The 16,632-nt window shown below is 47.9% G+C and overlaps 1 protein-coding gene across 5 annotated transcripts in view; it reads right to left on the bottom strand.

Annotated features, from left to right (window-relative positions):
- Positions 1-16,632, bottom strand: part of PDZD2 (PDZ domain containing 2) — a 485,800-nt gene that overhangs the window by 19,484 nt on the left and 449,684 nt on the right. For all 5 annotated transcript variants that reach the window (XM_030927372.1, XM_030927373.1, XM_030927374.1 and 2 more), the window contains 2 exons: positions 15,161-15,305; positions 1,260-5,310 (listed from right to left, as the gene is read on the bottom strand). In XM_030927372.1, coding sequence (XP_030783232.1) covers positions 1,260-5,310; positions 15,161-15,305 — 4,196 coding nt within the window. The remainder of the gene's footprint in view (positions 1-1,259; positions 5,311-15,160; positions 15,306-16,632) is intronic.

Here is a 16,632-nt window from a genome sequence, read left to right as displayed (position 1 = left end):
GCCTGGCTAACTTTTTTAGTAGAGACAGGGTTTCACCATATTGGCCAGGCTGGTCTTGAACTCCTGACCTCAAATGATCCGCCTGCCTCGATCTCCCAAAGTGCTGGGATTGTAGGCCTGAGCCACCGGGTTTTTTTTTTTTTTTGTTTTTTTTTGTTTTGGACAGAGTTTCACCCTTGTTGCCCAGGCTGGAGTGCAGTGACGTGATCTCAGCTCACTGCAACCTCCGCCTCCTGGGTTCAAGCGATTCTCCTGCCTCAGCCTCCTGAGTAGCTGGGATTACAGCCATACGCCACCACTCCCAGCTAATTTTTGTATTTTTAGTAGAGATGGGGTTTCACCATGTTGGCCAGGCTGGTCTCGAACTCCTCACCTCAAGTGATCCACCCGACTCGGCCTCCCAAAGTACTGGGATTACAGGCATGAGCCACCACACCTGGCCTCAAGTGAAATATTTTAAAATCTGTTAGAAATTCTCCGTTCAACTCCAGCCACCTCCAAAGGTCCAAACTCCCCACTGCGCTGCACTCTTTTCCCCTGCACACCCCTCTCAGGTTGCTTTTGCTTAAGTGCCATGTCCTCTAGAAGCCTCTCCTCAGAGCAACACGTTGGTAAACACGTTTCCCTGCAGGCACTTTTATTTCTCCAGCAGTGATATTAAAAACCACGGAGGCTAAAATGCAATGTGGATCCTGGATCCTGGAACAGAAAAACGGTATTAGCAGAATTTATTCAGCAAAATCTGAATGAAGTCTGTAGTTAATGGTATTGTTCCAACATTAATTTCTTACTTTTGACAAATGGACCGTGGTTTTGAGAGATGTGAACATTAGGAAGAGTGGGTAAGAAGTAAGTGGGGGCTGGGCGCGGTGGCTCACGCCTGTAATCCCAGCACTTTGGGAGGCCAAGGCAGGCAGATCACAAGGTTAGGAGTTTGAGACCAGCCTGACCAACATGGTGAAACCTCGTCTCTATTAAAAACACAAAAATTAGCCAGGCATGGTGGTGCACGCCTGTAATCTCAGCTACTCAGGAGGCTGACGCAGGAGAATCGCTTGAACCCCGGAGGCAGAGGTTGCAATGAGCGGAGATCGTGCCACTGCACTCCAGCCTGGGCGATGGAGCGAGACTCCATCTCAAAAAGAAAAAAAAGAAAAAAAGTGGGAACTCTGCATTATCTTTTCAACTTTTCTATAAATCTAAAACTATTTCAAAATGAAACAAGTTTATCTGAAATAAAAGTGGGGACAGATACTTACGTAACTGACCAGCTTCTTCTAAAAGGCAGATCCTGGGCAGCTTCACCTACATCACTGGCTGAACTGGGTGTCTCAGCAGCACTGGTTTTAGGGCCACTTCCTCCTGGACAGGCCCTGTTCCCGGCCTTCTCAGGACACGAAACGCCTCCAGCAGGCCCGGGTGACCTCCTGGGGGTGATCTCCAGCTCAGTTTTGAAGAGCACGGCGCTCGGCCCTGCCGAGTAATCCTCGCTGCAGAGCTTGTCAAGGTCAGGCATGCTCAAGGCTCTCAGCTCCTGGAGCTTGGAGCGGGACACCGGCGAGGGCTGCGTGTGGCGCACCGAGGACTTGTTCCTCTTAACGGGAGAGGCCGGAGTCATCGTTGGGGTGGGAATTCCCAAAGGACCAAGTGATTTCTTTAGTTCCGAATCAGAGCCCTTGCTACTGGTCTCCGGTGGGTTTTGCCGGGAGATGGTCAGTGTCATGCTTGAGGGAGACTTGGCCATCTGCGGGAGGAGGGCGCCGGCTTCACTTTGGTTTTCGCTGCAGGAACTCAAGCTGCGTCTCAACGACCTTGCTGCTGCATCACCTGGGTGGCCCAGGCTCCCTGAAACAATGCTGCCGGAAGACCGCCTCCCAATGGGAGGCTTGGAGCTCACCGACAAAAATGGGGAAACCCCGGACTTGGCTACAGGCCGGTCAGCATTGGCCAGGTTCTCAAAAGACTTGATCCGCTGCTTCACAGAGAAAAATGAGGTAGATTCATGGGGCCAGTTCTGCTCATAGCAGTAGTGTCGTCTGGTGACTTTGATTTTGTCTGTGACTAGGCAGCTCGTCTCCTGGACTGAAATGATATCCCCTTCATCTGTGGCTGGAAGATTCCTCGATGTTTCCAGCAGCGGCTTTACACTATATATGCCGTGTCCATTAGCCAGGCTGGGAAGACCACCTCTGGATGCCTTTGCCTCGGGGACAACACTGCTTGTCACACGGACCTGGCTGTCACGAGGAGAGCGACCCAGACTGTGTGGGGGGTGACTCTCCCGTCCAAAATGGCTTGAGAACTGGGCTGGCATGGAGTAGGTCCTGGTTGCTGGCCTTGGGGTGAAGTAGAGATGGTCCTCCCCCAAGGGACCCCCTGGAATGCCACTTCTGGGCACCCCTACGGAGTCGGACATCAGGCTTGATTTTCCCTGGGAGGAATCTGCCTTTCTAATGGGCATTTGAGGGGAGGAGGAGGAAGACACCAGTTTCGCTACGCCGAATGATCGTGACATTTCCTGCTCCGCCTGTGGGGCATGAGACGGGAGTGAGGACGGGTGACTTGTGGATGATTCTGTGACCTGGCGACAGAGGCTGATTTCACTCTTCTCCTGACAGTTGCCCTGGGCCAAGAACCCTCCTTGTCTGTCACTTTCAGCTGGTTTGTTACCACATACAGTCTTTGGCACTGTTTCAGCAGAAATCTCCACAATTTTCAGCTGGTTTGTTCTTTCAAGGCGATCGCTGGCCACTGTGCTGCCTCCTTTTTCGCCAGTTGGCCTGGGTTGGGCTGTGTCTGCTGCGGAGTCCACGTGGCTGGCCAGGTGCTTCTCACTCTGTCTGTTCCCTGCCATGGACACGCCGTTCCTAGATGCTGTGGAACTCACCGGCCCAGAGTCAGCACGGGGCGCCCTGCCCTCTGCTCCACACTTAGGAGATTTAGGGGTGGCTGGGCAACCTCTGTCGGGTTCAGAGAGGACAGCCATGTGGAACCTGCTCCACACGCCTTGCTCAGGAGGAGGCTTGGGAGAGGTCAGGGGCGACACGAACATCCTGATGCTCGTGTCAGACACCGAGGGTTTCAGGGACGCAGAGATGGCAAGAGGTGGCTTGCTCTCCAGCACACACTGCGGGGACCTGGGAGCGGCTGTGGTGTTTCTGTCAGGGTCCTCGCGGTCGGCTACATGGAGCCGCTGTGACACCACCTTAGAAAGTGTTTGGTGGGAGGTCTGGGGTGAGATCAAGGGTTTCCTGTGGTCCGTCCCCCCAGCCTTCCCGGCATTCGCAGCAGGGGCCTCGGAGCTGACTTTGGCCTTGCCCTTGAGGCTGAGCCTCTTCAGCTTCGGACCACACTTTGGCTTCTGACCGTTAGTCGGAAGCATTTCTGCCGGACTCTTCTTAGACAGGTCCTTATTTTCCAGATTTGTTTTCGGCTGAGGAGGGCTATGAGACACAGCAACGCCCTTTTTTTGGCTTGAACTCACCATCTGAATCTTGGAGTCGGGACTTCTGGCAGCCATCAGAGGTTGTTCCTTCTCGGTTTTGCTCTTCAAATGTGTGCCTTGGTTATGTTTATTTATTTCTTTAAACCAGGCCATGATGGGCCTCCTACCCATCATCTTGGGTTTCTGTAGCAAGTCATCCAGGTCTTGACTTTCAGAGATGTGGAGGTTTTCCAAAACAGATTCTCCATTCTTAGGGACATCCACACTGAAGGAGGACAGACTGGCAGCTGCATTAATGCTTGTTTGGTACTGATTCAGGGTTTCATCATCTAGCATGTCACGTGCCAAGCCATTTACCATGTTGGGGGAGCTGAGAATGATGGGTGGACTGTGAAAATGCCTGGCTACTTTAGACAGCTGACTGTTTTCCACGGCTGAGCTAGCGCTGGTGACTTCCGTGGTTTCTTCTGCACACGAGGGCCTGTCGTTCTGTGAAGTGCTTATGTTCGCATGGGTTTCATGCTCCTGAGAGCTCACCTCCAAGAGTGAAGATGGCTGGGAAGAGTTTGGGCCTGAAGTGTATGAGCCTGGCAAGCAGGCAGCCTTCTCACGGGGACTGGCCACTGACTCTCTCGGAGTGCTGTATTTTAATGATAGAACTTTGGCTGAGGCAGGACAGATGGCAGCCTGGGTGGGAAGATGAGCAGGACTCGAGGGTGGATTGGGGCAGCCATTTGTGGAACAAATTTCAATCTGTTCCTCTTCCGACTCCGAAGGATCTTCCTTGTGCAAAGACACACGGGAACGAGGAGGGGACCAGCCATCCCTGGCGGAAGCTCGCGGGGCTTCGGTGAGTGACTCAGGGTCAGAAGAAGAATCCTCAGCATCGCCATACATGGATGACAGAGACGGCTCCGTGCTATCGCCCAGGCCTGATAGGGAGGTGCTGTCTTCATGAAAGCTGCTAAAATTTCTAGAGTAGTTGCTCAGAAAGTTTTTGTTCACAGTAAAATGTTTGTCGGGATTAACTGAATCTAAAACCGAAGGCTGGGAGGCCCACTGTGGGTGAGGGGGTGCACCAGCAGCCCAGGCCCTCCTTGGGGAGGAGGTCTGGCCCCCCGTGACTGGTTCGGCACGGCAGGAGCTCCCACCTCCAGCCCCGGGTGGTGGGTGGCCCTGAGCACTGCCCTCCTGACAGCCACTGTCCCCCATCTGGGAAGACGGAGACCTCACTGTAGAAACATCCAACTCCTTGATGAAGCTATCAATGTCCGTCACAGGGCTCTCTCTACTCCCCGCCGGACAACAGTGCCCCGAGACACGGCCACATGCTTCTTTGGTGGTGTCAGTGGATGGCAGAAGGGAGAGGCTGGCCTGCGGTGCCTTTGAGGACACAGAATCTGCTCCCTCCAACAGGGAAGGCTCCTGGGAGCTTTCAGGTGCATGGGTTCCTGTCATTTCCAGAGCCTTACTGTGGTTACCCGGAGCTCCCTGTCTCTGCTCCTGGGATGTGAGGGGGTCTCCTGGCAGGACAGCCCCGGCTGGTGTCACTCCCTCTGCCCCAGGTCCCGCTCCCCTGAGGGAAGCCGCCCTCCTGGTATTGTGGGGCGTGCTGGTTTCCGATGCTGATCGAGTCTTGCTACAGTCGGGGGGAGCCACTGCTTTCTCCCCCAGGGAGGGGCTGCCCTCATGGGGGAGCCTGACTGGAGACCTGGCCTTGCACTCGGCGACCCTGGGCGATGCAGACTGACTGGGATTCTCCAGCCGACTGACTCGCCCTGTGTCTACAGAGGTCTTGCTGGGGTCAGGATAAGCGGCCCCCTTCTTTCCTGGGGAAGAGATGAGGTCTGAGGAGCTGTCCAGTCCTATGTGGAGAATGTAAACAGAAGGTATATACTCAAGAGAGGTTGTAGGGGAGATAAAAGGGAAAATATGAGAAAGCAGCCTCTCAATTATTAAAAACTGGAAAATTTTAAACAATCTCAAATATTTTTTTCTTTTTCAGAAAGTCGGGCATGGTGGCTCACGCCTGTAATCCCAGCACTTTGGGAGGCCGAGGCGGGTGGATCACCTGAAGTCAGGAGTTTGAGACCAGCCTGGCCAACATGGTGAAACCCCATCTCTACTTAAACACACACACACACACACACACACACACACACACACACACACACACACACACACAAATTAGCCGGGCATGGTGGTGGGCACCTGTAATCCCAGCTACTTGGGAGGCTGAAGCAGGAGAATCGCTTGAACCCGGGAGGCGGAGGTTGCAGTGAGACAAGAACGTGCCATTGCCCTGCAGCCTGGGCAAAAAGAGCGAAACTCTGTCTCAAAAAAAAAAAAAAAAAAAAAAAAAGGCATTCTGTGGCCTAAATGGAGGCCCTTTCTGTCTTTCTGCTTTTCTCTCTAAAATTATAGAGTACCCACATCTAACAAATACCACCCTGCTTTAGACACTCTAAGAGAACTCAGACTAGCCGGCAGAAGAAACATTTGCATCTGCCCGTTTTTCTCTCTTTTGGTATTTCTATGATGAAGGATGTTCCTACCACAAAGAAATGATACATTTGATGTGATGGATATGCTAATTACCCTGATTTAATCACTGCACACTTGGGTCTTTTTATGCCATTCACCCTCCGAGGGCAAAGCCGCAGGGGTCAGGCTGTTGTTCTATTTGGTTCCCTACTTCTGCGTGGATGCAGCAGGGCCCTCATGGTCCTCATGGCCCTCTCAGTCCCAGCATCTGGCCAGTCGTGTAAGGGGTTGGCTCACACTGGGGGATGTGAATGATGTACTTCCGTGTAGAAGAGTCTAAGTGCCAAACTCAGGAGGCTTCCTTTTTAGTGCAGGGGCTGGGCTAACTGGGAAAACATACAGAATACGAAAGCCGGGATACAGGTTTACACCGAGCTCTGGCTGTCTTGACGCATTCAGAGGAGTGGGAGAGTGAGAAGCCAGATTATCCCGGGAAGTCTGGACAGAGGAGGTGGGGACTTGAGTGGGGCTGACAAGGGGAGTTTGGCCAGAGAGTGAGGAGGAGGAAGGTGAGGAAGACAATGGAAGAGTACCGTTAAAATGTCCATGCTACCCAAAGTCATCTATAGATTCAGTAACATTCCTACCAAAATTCCAATGATATTCTTTACAGAAATAAGGAAAAAAAAACAGTTGTAAAATGTGCATGGAACCACAAAGAACTCTGAATAGCCAAGGCAGTTTGAGTTAAAAACAAAACACAACAAAAAACAAACAAACAGACAAAACAGGGCTGCGCATGGTGGCTCACACCTATAATCCCAGCACTTTGGGAGGCCAAGGAGGGTGGATCACCTGAGGTCAAGCGTTCAAGACCAGTCTGGCCCACATGGTGAAATTCCCGTCTCTACTAAAAATACAAAAATTAGCCAAGCGTGGTGGCATATGCCTGTAATCCTAGCGACTTGGAAGGCTGAGGCAGGAGAATCGCTTGAACCTGTGAGGCAGAGGTTGCAGTGAGCCAAGATTGTGCCATTGTACTCCAGCTTGAGCAACAGAGCAAGACTCCATCTCAGAAAAAAAAAAAAAATAAGGTATTGCATTTATTGAAATAGCTAGAAGAGAGAATTTGGGATGTTCCTACCCCAAAGACATGATACATTTGATGTGATGGATACGCTAATTACCCTGATTTAATCATTGCACGATGCATACATGTATTGAAGTATCACTTTGTGCTCCGTAAGCATGTACAATTATGTGCCAATTAAAAAAAAAAAAAAAAAGGTGGTCAGGCATGGTGGGTCATGCCTGTAATCCCAGCACTTTGGGAGGCCAAGGCAGGCAGATCACTTGAGGTCAGGAGTTCGAGACCAGCTTGGCCAACATGGTGAAACCCTATCTCTACTAAAAATACAAAAATTAGACAGGCATGGTGGCGCGTACTTGTAATCTCAGCTACTTGGGAGGCTGAGGCACAAGAATCACTTGAACCTGGGAGGTAGAGGGCAGTGAACTGAGACTGCACTACTGCATTCAAGCCTGGGCGACAGAGCGAGACTCCAAAAAAAAAAAAAAAAAAAAAAAAAAAAAGCAACAGAATGAAAACAGAGAAGCAAGAAAAAGCCTGAAATCTCGGAGGTGGCAGGGCAAGGGGATGTGTGCCACTGGACAGTGGGAAGCCATCTAGGAGGGGGGTTCCAACAGCCACTCACTCCTGAAAGTGCCTCTTCGTAAGGCCCTGCATAGTAGTCTTGGGCTAATCTTCCAACTCAGAAACAGCATCTTGCAACAGGGAAAAAAAACCTGGCATCAAAAAGAACAAAGCTATTTTCTTAGGAACTACGGGTCTGAGGTTGGAGTGAAAAATGAAGTTCCATGAAAGCTCTTGGTTTGAGAAGTCAGTCAGACCAACTTTACCCCAAATATTATGTTCGTTCCACAGCTCTCACATAAAATCATCTTAATTGCATTTTTGTAACCTCCTGACACTGCTATGTGAATAATTAAGAACTAATTGGCCGGGCGCGGTGGCTCAAGCCTGTAATCCCAGCACTTTGGGAGGCCGAGACAGGCGGATCACGAGGTCAGAAGATCGAGACCATCCTGGCTAACACGGTGAAACCCCGTCTCTACTAAAAAAAATACAAAAAACTAGCCAGGCGAGGTGGCAGGCGCCTGTAGTCCCAGCTACTCGGGAGGCTGAGGCAGGAAAATGGCGTAAACCCGGGAGGCGGAGCTTGCAGTGAGCTGAGATCCGGCCACTGCACTCCAGCCTGGGTGACAGAGCGAGACTCCGTCTCAAAAAAAAAAAGAACTAATTATTAGGACTTAGCACTGTGCTAAGAGGTTTTCCAATAATTAAGGAGTTAACACTGTCCTAAAAGTTTTGCATATGTTTAATTTTTCCTTCTAACACTGAGGTATGTCCTGTGACCATCTGCACTGGAAGGATGAGGACAGAGAAACAGCATGGTTAAGTGATGTTTCTGAGGTCACAGAGTTCACAAGTGGCAGAGCCAGCGGCTGCCCCAGGAAGCTGGTTCCATAGCCCATGCTACTGCCTAAACCCTGACGATGTGGCCTCTGCGTGGAGAGCCCTTGGCAATAATAAGGTTGGATCATCGAGACCCCCATGGAGACTAGCTTTCCAGGCCCACTGTGGAAGGCCAGGAGCCTGCCAAGACTCAGAGCCACATGCTCTTTTCCTTCTCTGCTAAACCTTTTTTGAACTCCCCCTTAAACGTAACATTCCTGCTTCTGGTAACGGCAAATATGGGTGGTAGTGAGGGTGGTAGGGGGGGAGTAGCAATGACACAAAAGGAGGGGATTTAAAGTCTGTTTTTAAATTTCATATTCAGGCCATGGGTGGTGGCTCATGCCTGTAATCCCAGCACTTTGGGATGCTGAGGCAGGCAGATCACCTGAGGTCAGGAGTTCGAAACCAGCCTGGCCAACATGGTGAAATAGGCTGGAGTGCAGTGGCTGGATCTCAGCTCACTGCAAGCTCCACCTCCCGGGTTCCCGCCATTCTCCTGCCTCAGCCTCCCAAGTAGCTGGGACTACAGGTGCCTGCCACCTCGCCCAGCTAGGTTTTGTATTTTTTAGTAGAGACGGGTTTCACCGGGTTAGCCAGGATGGTCTCGATCTCTTGACCTTGTGATCCGCCCGCCTCGGCCTCCAAAAGTGCTGAGATTACAGGCGTGAGCCACCGTGCCTGGCCTTAATTTTTCCGTTTTTAGTAGAGACGGGGTTTCACCATATTGGCCAGGCTGGTCTCGAACTCCTGATCTCGTGATCTGCCCGCCTCAGCCTCAAAATACAAAAATTAGCTGGGTGTGGTGGCACACGTCTGTAATCCTAGCCACTCAGGAGGCTGAGGCAGGAGAACTGCCTGAACCTGGGAGGCGGAGGTTACAGTGAGCTGAGATTGAGCCACTGCACTCCATCCAGCCTGAGTGACGGAGCCAGACTCCGTCTCAAAAATAAATAAATACATTTCATATTCGCTCACTGAATAAACCTGAACAGGTCATTCATGTTAGCAATCTGACTTTATTGCAAATTCTGTAACTTAAAAGGTCTTCATTTGAGGGAGATGAGATTACACTAAGGCAGCCTTTGGTTGTCACCTTTCAAGACGACCTTTCCTCTGGAAACCAATCATGGGAGGAAGGTTGACTCCATTACAGCACATCTGTGGGGTGGAAGGTCCAGCAGCCTCTCCAGATGACATGGGGTATGGAAGGGCCTGCAGGCTAGCAGTGCGGTTTCCTAGAGTAGGCTATGGGTGTGAGGACACCAGGGTTGTCAGTGCAAGGGACAGCCTGCTGGTCAGGCCCATGGGCTCAGGAGCAGTCTTACTGACGCCAGGAGGCTGCTCAAATATTATTTTCTGTGGATATATGAGGTTTTAAAAGGTTGTTAGGTACTGGTGACTACCACAGTGTTTCTTTTTTTTTTTTGCAAAAAGACAAAAAAAGCACAGGACTATACATTTATTCACACCCATATACACACAAGACTCAAACGATACAGACCAAAATATTAACAGAGGTTTTTCTCTTGGGCTTAGGTGATTTCTATGCTATCTTTCAAAACTTCCCTCTCAATTGTAATTTCTTAAGTTTCTAGAATAAACATGTATCCCGTTCATAACAGAGTTAAACAGTTAGTGACAAACAAGGGGCCTGGATTCCCCACACTGCTTCAGCTTCTCACAACAGCTCTCACAGCTTTTCCAACAGCTACCTCCTCCTCTCGTTCCGGTTTCCAAGAGCCGCCCTTTAACAGACAGAGTCAATTGCTGCCAGAAAGCTAAATGGCTCTCAAAATCAGACCTCACAATCAACGCATCTTGGCCGGCCGTTTGCTCCTGTGTTTCTAAAGTTTCTAAAACTTTCTTAAGAAAATCATGTGTGTAGGTATATATACACACACGTATATACACACACACACGTATCTTATTGAATGTGTATTATATACTAGGCAGATCAATACATGCATATGTTTCTCTTAGGAAAATCACATCCACACACATAACTTATTCAACATATTAGGTACTACATTGTGTTTCAAATGCTATACATGAAAATGTCATTGATTCTTCCTCAACAACCCCATAAGGTGTGTAACTTAGGACAACAATGACTAATCCAGGTCCCTTCCCTGGTCAAATGTTGCGGCTCAGACCTAAGCCCTGGCAGCCTGCGTATGCACCCATGTGCTTAACCACCGTGCAGTGTATGGGTCATTTTGGAATATTAAGGAGGATTTTTTTTTTAATGATAAGGTATTTTTCTTTGATCAGTTATGCATTTTTGGATATTTCAGTTTAAAAAAAGATACGTTTTGGCTAGCCGCAGCGGCTTATGCCTGCAATCCCAGTACTTTGGGAGGCTGAGGCAGGCAGATCACTTGAGATCAGGAGTTCGAGACCAGCCTGGCCAACACAGTGAAACCCTGTCTCTACTGAAAACACAAAAATTGGCTGAGCGTGGTGGTGGGCACCTGTAATCCAAGCTACTCAGGTGGCTGAGGCAGGAGAATCGCTTGAACCCTGGAGGCAGAGGTTGCAGTGAGCCGAGACTGCGCCATTGCACTCCAGCCTGGGTGACAGAGGGAGACTCTGTCTCAAAAAAAAAAAAAAAAAACAAAAAAAAAAAACAAAGAGATGTTTTGAAGAACATCGTTCTTACATATTGGAAAGCAGCTAAGCTATTTGTAGTAACACTGGAAGAAGAACTGCTACCAGCACTCAAGTACTCAGCAGGACCAACTGGTCACAGATATCCTTTTCATTGGGAAGGAGAGAGAAATATCTAACAAAAGGAGACAGAACCTCTAAAATCTTTTAGAGATCAGGTAATCAAATATTTCAGATACACCCCAAAAGCCCTCGAGGGTGCCAGTGTGTCACTGCAACTTGATCAATCCTGACAAGGATCCTAAAAGAATTAAATGGTAACTAGTATATTATGTTTCGACATGTTAATTAAAAACAGCACATATATTATTGCCTATTAAATATAATCAGTTCCTGGTCTAGCATTCCTAGCTGCTCAGTGGGTGTAAGGGACACACAGCTGCACCTTTCTCAAGGTTCATTATCTGTGGGAAATTCAGAGAGGGCGAGGCAGAAAAGCATCCAAACACCTGCACCTGCCAGGGTCAGTACGGTCACAGAGGTGCACAGAGCTCCAGGGAGCATGGGGCTGGGAGATGAAATTCTTCCTACACTAACTATAACAGAAGAGCACTTGACATGCAGACACCCACTTACTTAAGGTACAAACCTGCAGTTTGTTTTTTAAGTTTTCGGATACATGTGCAGGATGTGCAGGTTTGTTACATAGGTAAATGTGTGCCATGGTGGTTTGCTGCACCTGTCAGCCCGTGGCCTAGGTATCAAGCCCTGCATGTGTTAGGTATTGATCCTGATGCTTTCCCGCCCCCCACCACCCCATCCCCAAAGGGCTCCAGTGTGTGTTGTTCCCCGCCCTGTGTCCACGTGCTCTCATTGTTCAGCGCCCACTTATAAGTAAGAATATGCGGTGTTTGGTTTTCTGTTCATGTGTTAGTTTGCTGAGGATAATGGCTTCCAGCTCTATCCATGTCCCTGCCAAGGACATGATCTCATTCCTTTTTATGGCCGCCTAGTATTCCGTGGTGTATATGTACCACATTTTCTATCACTGATGAAACCCTCAGTATTGACAAAAACTGGCCTACCTAGAGTAAGAAATTCCTCAGTGGCAGGAAAGCAAATGTTCTGCATGAAGTTGCAAGTAGGAAATGTTGGTTTAGTGGAAAAAAACCAGCCCTTTGCTAACCCTCTTCTATTCCAAAGCAACTCTGGATTCTAAGAAAACTTCCAGAGGACCATTATGTAGAACATGCACTCTTAAAATGTATGAAGATGGTGGCCTCAAATGAAGCCTTACTTTCAAAGGTGACATTGAAGGCTGCCTCAGTGTAACTTCATCTCCCTCAAATAGAAACCCCCCGTTTTTTTTTTATGAGACAGAGTCTTGCCCTGTGGCCCAGGCTGGAGTGCAGTGGCACGATCTCTACTCACTGCAACCACCTCCTGGGTTCACACCATTCTCCTGCCTCAGCCTCCCGAGTAGCTGGGACTACAGGCGCCCACCACTATGCCCAGCTAATTTTTTTGTATCTTTAGTAGAGACGGGGTTTCACCGTGTTAGCCAGGATGGTCTCGATCTCCTGACCTCATGATCCGCCCACCTCGGCCTCTCAAAGTGGTGGGATTACAGGTGTGAGCCAACGCGCCCAGCCAAATAGAACCCTTTTTAACACACTTTGCAGTAAAGTCAAATTGCTAACAAAAAAATGCCTGTGTTTGTTCAGCAAGTAAATGTGAACCCAAAAGACAAACCAGAAACCACAGTAACAGCCTCATCACTAACAAAGGAACAAAGCCTCGGGTTGCAGAACAAAGACCTCAGGGGTCTGTATTTTTTTCTGTGAGTAGCCATCAGGGTATGGGGTAGATATTCTGAGGTTTCACTTTTTTTTTCTTTTTTGAGATGGAGTCTCATTCTTTCTGCCCAGGCTGGAGTACAGTGGTGCAATCTCGGCTCACTGCAACCTCTGCCTCCCGGGTTCAAACGATTCTCCTGCCTCAGCCTCCTGAGTAGCTGGGATTACAGGCACCCGCCACCATGCCCAGCTAATTTTGTTTTGTATTTTTAGTAGAGACTGGGTTTCACCATGTTGGCCAGGCTGGTCTCGAACTCCTGACCTCAGGGGATCCACCTGCCTCAGCCTCCCAAAGGGCCGGGATTACAGGTGTGAGCCACCGTGCCCGGCCCATGTTTTTATTTTATAGGATAGCCCTAATAAGTAAGGCTATCTTTTTTCTGTCTACCACCGTAGTTTGCTAACCAATCAGAAAGCAGGTGCTGAGACAGTAACAACCAGCTGAAAGCTGCGGAGGACTGCCGGGACTTCCACAGAGCTCGACAAGTGGGATCAGAGTCATCACCAGCCCCTGAGAAGAGTGTCCCCTACCCACAGAGTGCAAGTTTAGAATCCAAATTTCCTTTCTCTCTTTTTTTTTTTTTTGAGACAGAGTCTCACTCTGTTCCCCAGGCTGGAGTGCAGTGGCACAATCTCAGCTCACTGCAACCTCTGCCTTCCGGGTTCAAGCAATTCTCGTGTCTCAGCCTCCTGAGTAGCTGGGATTACAGGCGTGTGCCACCACACCCACTAATTTTTTTATGTTTAGTAGAGGCGAGGTTTCACTATGTTGGCCAGACTGGTCTTGAACTCCTGACCTCAAGTGATCCGCCCACCTTGGCATCCTAAAGTGCTGGGATTACAGGCATGAGCCACTGCACCCGGCCAGAATCCCAATTTTCAATAAAGGTCTCCACTAACAAGGAAGCAAAGTCACTTAATTCAGCTTGATTTTTAAAAATCATGTTTTACAATATTATTTTGTGCAACTACTAGATGATGGATAGCCAAATTTTACACACACACACACCCCACACATACTTTTTTTTCCCCCCAGAGACTGGGTCTAGATCTGTCACCCAGGCTGGAATGTAGTGGCATGATCATAGCTCACTGTAGTCTCAAACTCCTAGGTTCATGTAACCCTCCTGTCTTAGCCTCCAAGTACAGCCACAGGCTACCACACCTAACTAATTTCCTTCTTTTTTTTTTTTTGAGACAAGAGTTTTGCTGTGTAGCCCAGGCTGGAGTGCAATGGCATGATCTTGGCTCACTGCAACCTCCACCTCCCAGGTTCAAGCAATTCTACTGCCTCAGTCTCCTGAGTAGCTGGGATTACAAGTGCCTGCCACCAAGCATGGCTAATTTTTTTGTCTTTTTAGTAGAGACAGGGTTTCCATGTTGGCCAGGCTGGTCTTGAACTCCTGACCTTGTGATCCACTTGCCTCAGCTTCCCAAAGTGCTGGGATTATAGGCGTGAGCCACTGCGCCTGGCCCCTACATAAATACTGAGATGATTTCTGCCTCCATGATGTTACTTAATCTCTCATCAACACTTATATGTGGTTTTTCAGTATCATTTCACTTGTCCTTCGTGGAGGTTTTTGTTGCCATTTCTCAGTGCATTTGATTTCACATAGGCAGAGTGCTGAGATTTTGACAGGTGGGAAGTCCTTTTGATTCATCTTATGTCTTCTTGGTGTCAGAAAAGGGTAAAAAGGGTCAATTGACTGAAATTGGATATATTCAACATGGCATGAAAACGATGAGTTTAGGCACAATGATCTAGTAAAGGTGCTAAATGCAGGCAGTATTTAAATGTTAATTTGTGTAAAAGATTTTTCTACTTAAAATTATCTACGTATAATGCTTTTTTTTTTTTTTTTTTTTTTTTTTTTTTTGACGGAGTCTTGCTCTTGTCGCCTGGGATGGAGTGCAATGGTGCCATCTTAGCTCACTGTAACCTCCACCTACCCAGTTCAAGTGATTCTCTTGCCTCAGCCTCCCAAGTAGCTGGGATTACAGGTGCACGCCACCATGCCCAGCTAATTTTTGTATTTTTAGTAGAGATGGGGTTTCACCATGTTGGCCAGGCTGGTCTCAAACTCCTGACCTCAAGTGACCCACCGCCTCGGCCTCCCAGAGTGCTGGGATTACAGCTGTGAGCCACTGCGCCCGGTCTGTATAATGTTTTCATTAGGGTATCTCCCCACCTATCTTTAAGTTTAACAAATGGGAAAATAATCTTACCAGTCATGGGTTGTTGCCCCAGCTCTGGTGTGGCTTTGGGCAGGTTCTCTGTGAGGTGGCTGGTATCCGGATGGGACAGAGCACTGGCTAGTTCACAGTTGGTAGGGACACAAGCATCTCCAGTGGTCAGCTTTCCCAGAGATTCCTGGCAAACAATGACAACCACAAGCCACTTGAAACAGCTTTCAGGCTTTCTGCACTGTGAGATCATATATAGAGAGAGCAGAGCTAGTTTAGGAAAAGGCAAAGGGGCCCTGGACTAGGAGCCAGCAGATCCAGACTGTGGGAGCTTAAGGTCTGCTAGGAATTAAATAGTCTTATCATTCTTCCCCAAGCCTCCATTTTTTCAACTCTAAAATGGGGATAAAACATTCCCAGTCTTACTCATAGAGGTTAAAAGATGGTTAAATGAGAACAATTATAAAAACAGCACATATAAGGCTAGACAGATGTAAGGTATTGTTTGTTATTATATTGCATCATAGAGATATCCAAGACTATAAAACGAACTCCTTAGTTTGGTAGTGAGGGAATGAATGAATCTGGATAAACAAAATTGACATTTCATATTTCAAGACTTCACTTTGGCTAAGTGTCCATTACTTTCTCTTCCTTTCTTCTACCTAACATCTACTGCAATAAAATTCTAAACCAACAGTTAAATCAGATTCATGTGAAACTTATCCATTGTGAGTCATAAAGTGGCCCAAAGGTGGCAGCAGAGCACAGACGAGAAAGGCATAATGTGTCTTTCAGCAGCTTTGGTAAGAAATCATTTCATAAAATGTCAGTTACCAGTGGAGGGAAACCTACATAGGGTTTAACTCAGTTAATTTTCTATGTATTAGTAACACAAATGTAACGTAAAAACAGTAGAGGAGTTTCAGAACTACACAGAGGTGGTGGGTCATATTGCATTGTGAATGTACTAAGTGCCACTGAATTGTGCATTTCAAAATGGTTAATTTCATGTTATATGAATTTCACTTCAATTTAAATCAAGTAGTAAATAAAAACAGAATATAACTCATTTACCAAAAGAGGAAGGTTTTTTCTTCCAATATTTGAGGGTATATACTTTATCGCAATTCATTCTATTTTCTTTCTCAGATATAAATAAAATCAAATTTTGTAACTAAAATTTTTATGAAAAAAATTAGTCTTGTGTACAAGTTTCAAATGCTGCTCAAAAGTTCTGAGAGTATGAATTTAGAATTACAAAAGCTCTTATTTTAATAGATATAAATTATTATGAATAAACATCCTAATTTGCCTTTATACAGTTATCCAAAACTTGTGATTATTATTTATTTATTTATTTTTTGATATGGAGTCTTGCTCTGTCGCCCAGGCTGGAGTGCAGTGGCACGATCTCAGCTCACTGCCACCTCCACCTCCCAGCTTCAAGTGATTCTCCTGCCTCAGACTCCCGAGTAGCTGGGATTACAGGTGCACACCACCACAGCTGACTG

Source organism: Rhinopithecus roxellana, chromosome 3 (genome assembly GCF_007565055.1).
Source record: "Rhinopithecus roxellana isolate Shanxi Qingling chromosome 3, ASM756505v1, whole genome shotgun sequence".
NCBI classification, from domain to species: Eukaryota; Metazoa; Chordata; class Mammalia; order Primates; family Cercopithecidae; genus Rhinopithecus; species Rhinopithecus roxellana.
Note: the sequence above shows the minus strand (reverse complement) of the source record. Positions and strands in the feature narration are given on the sequence as shown.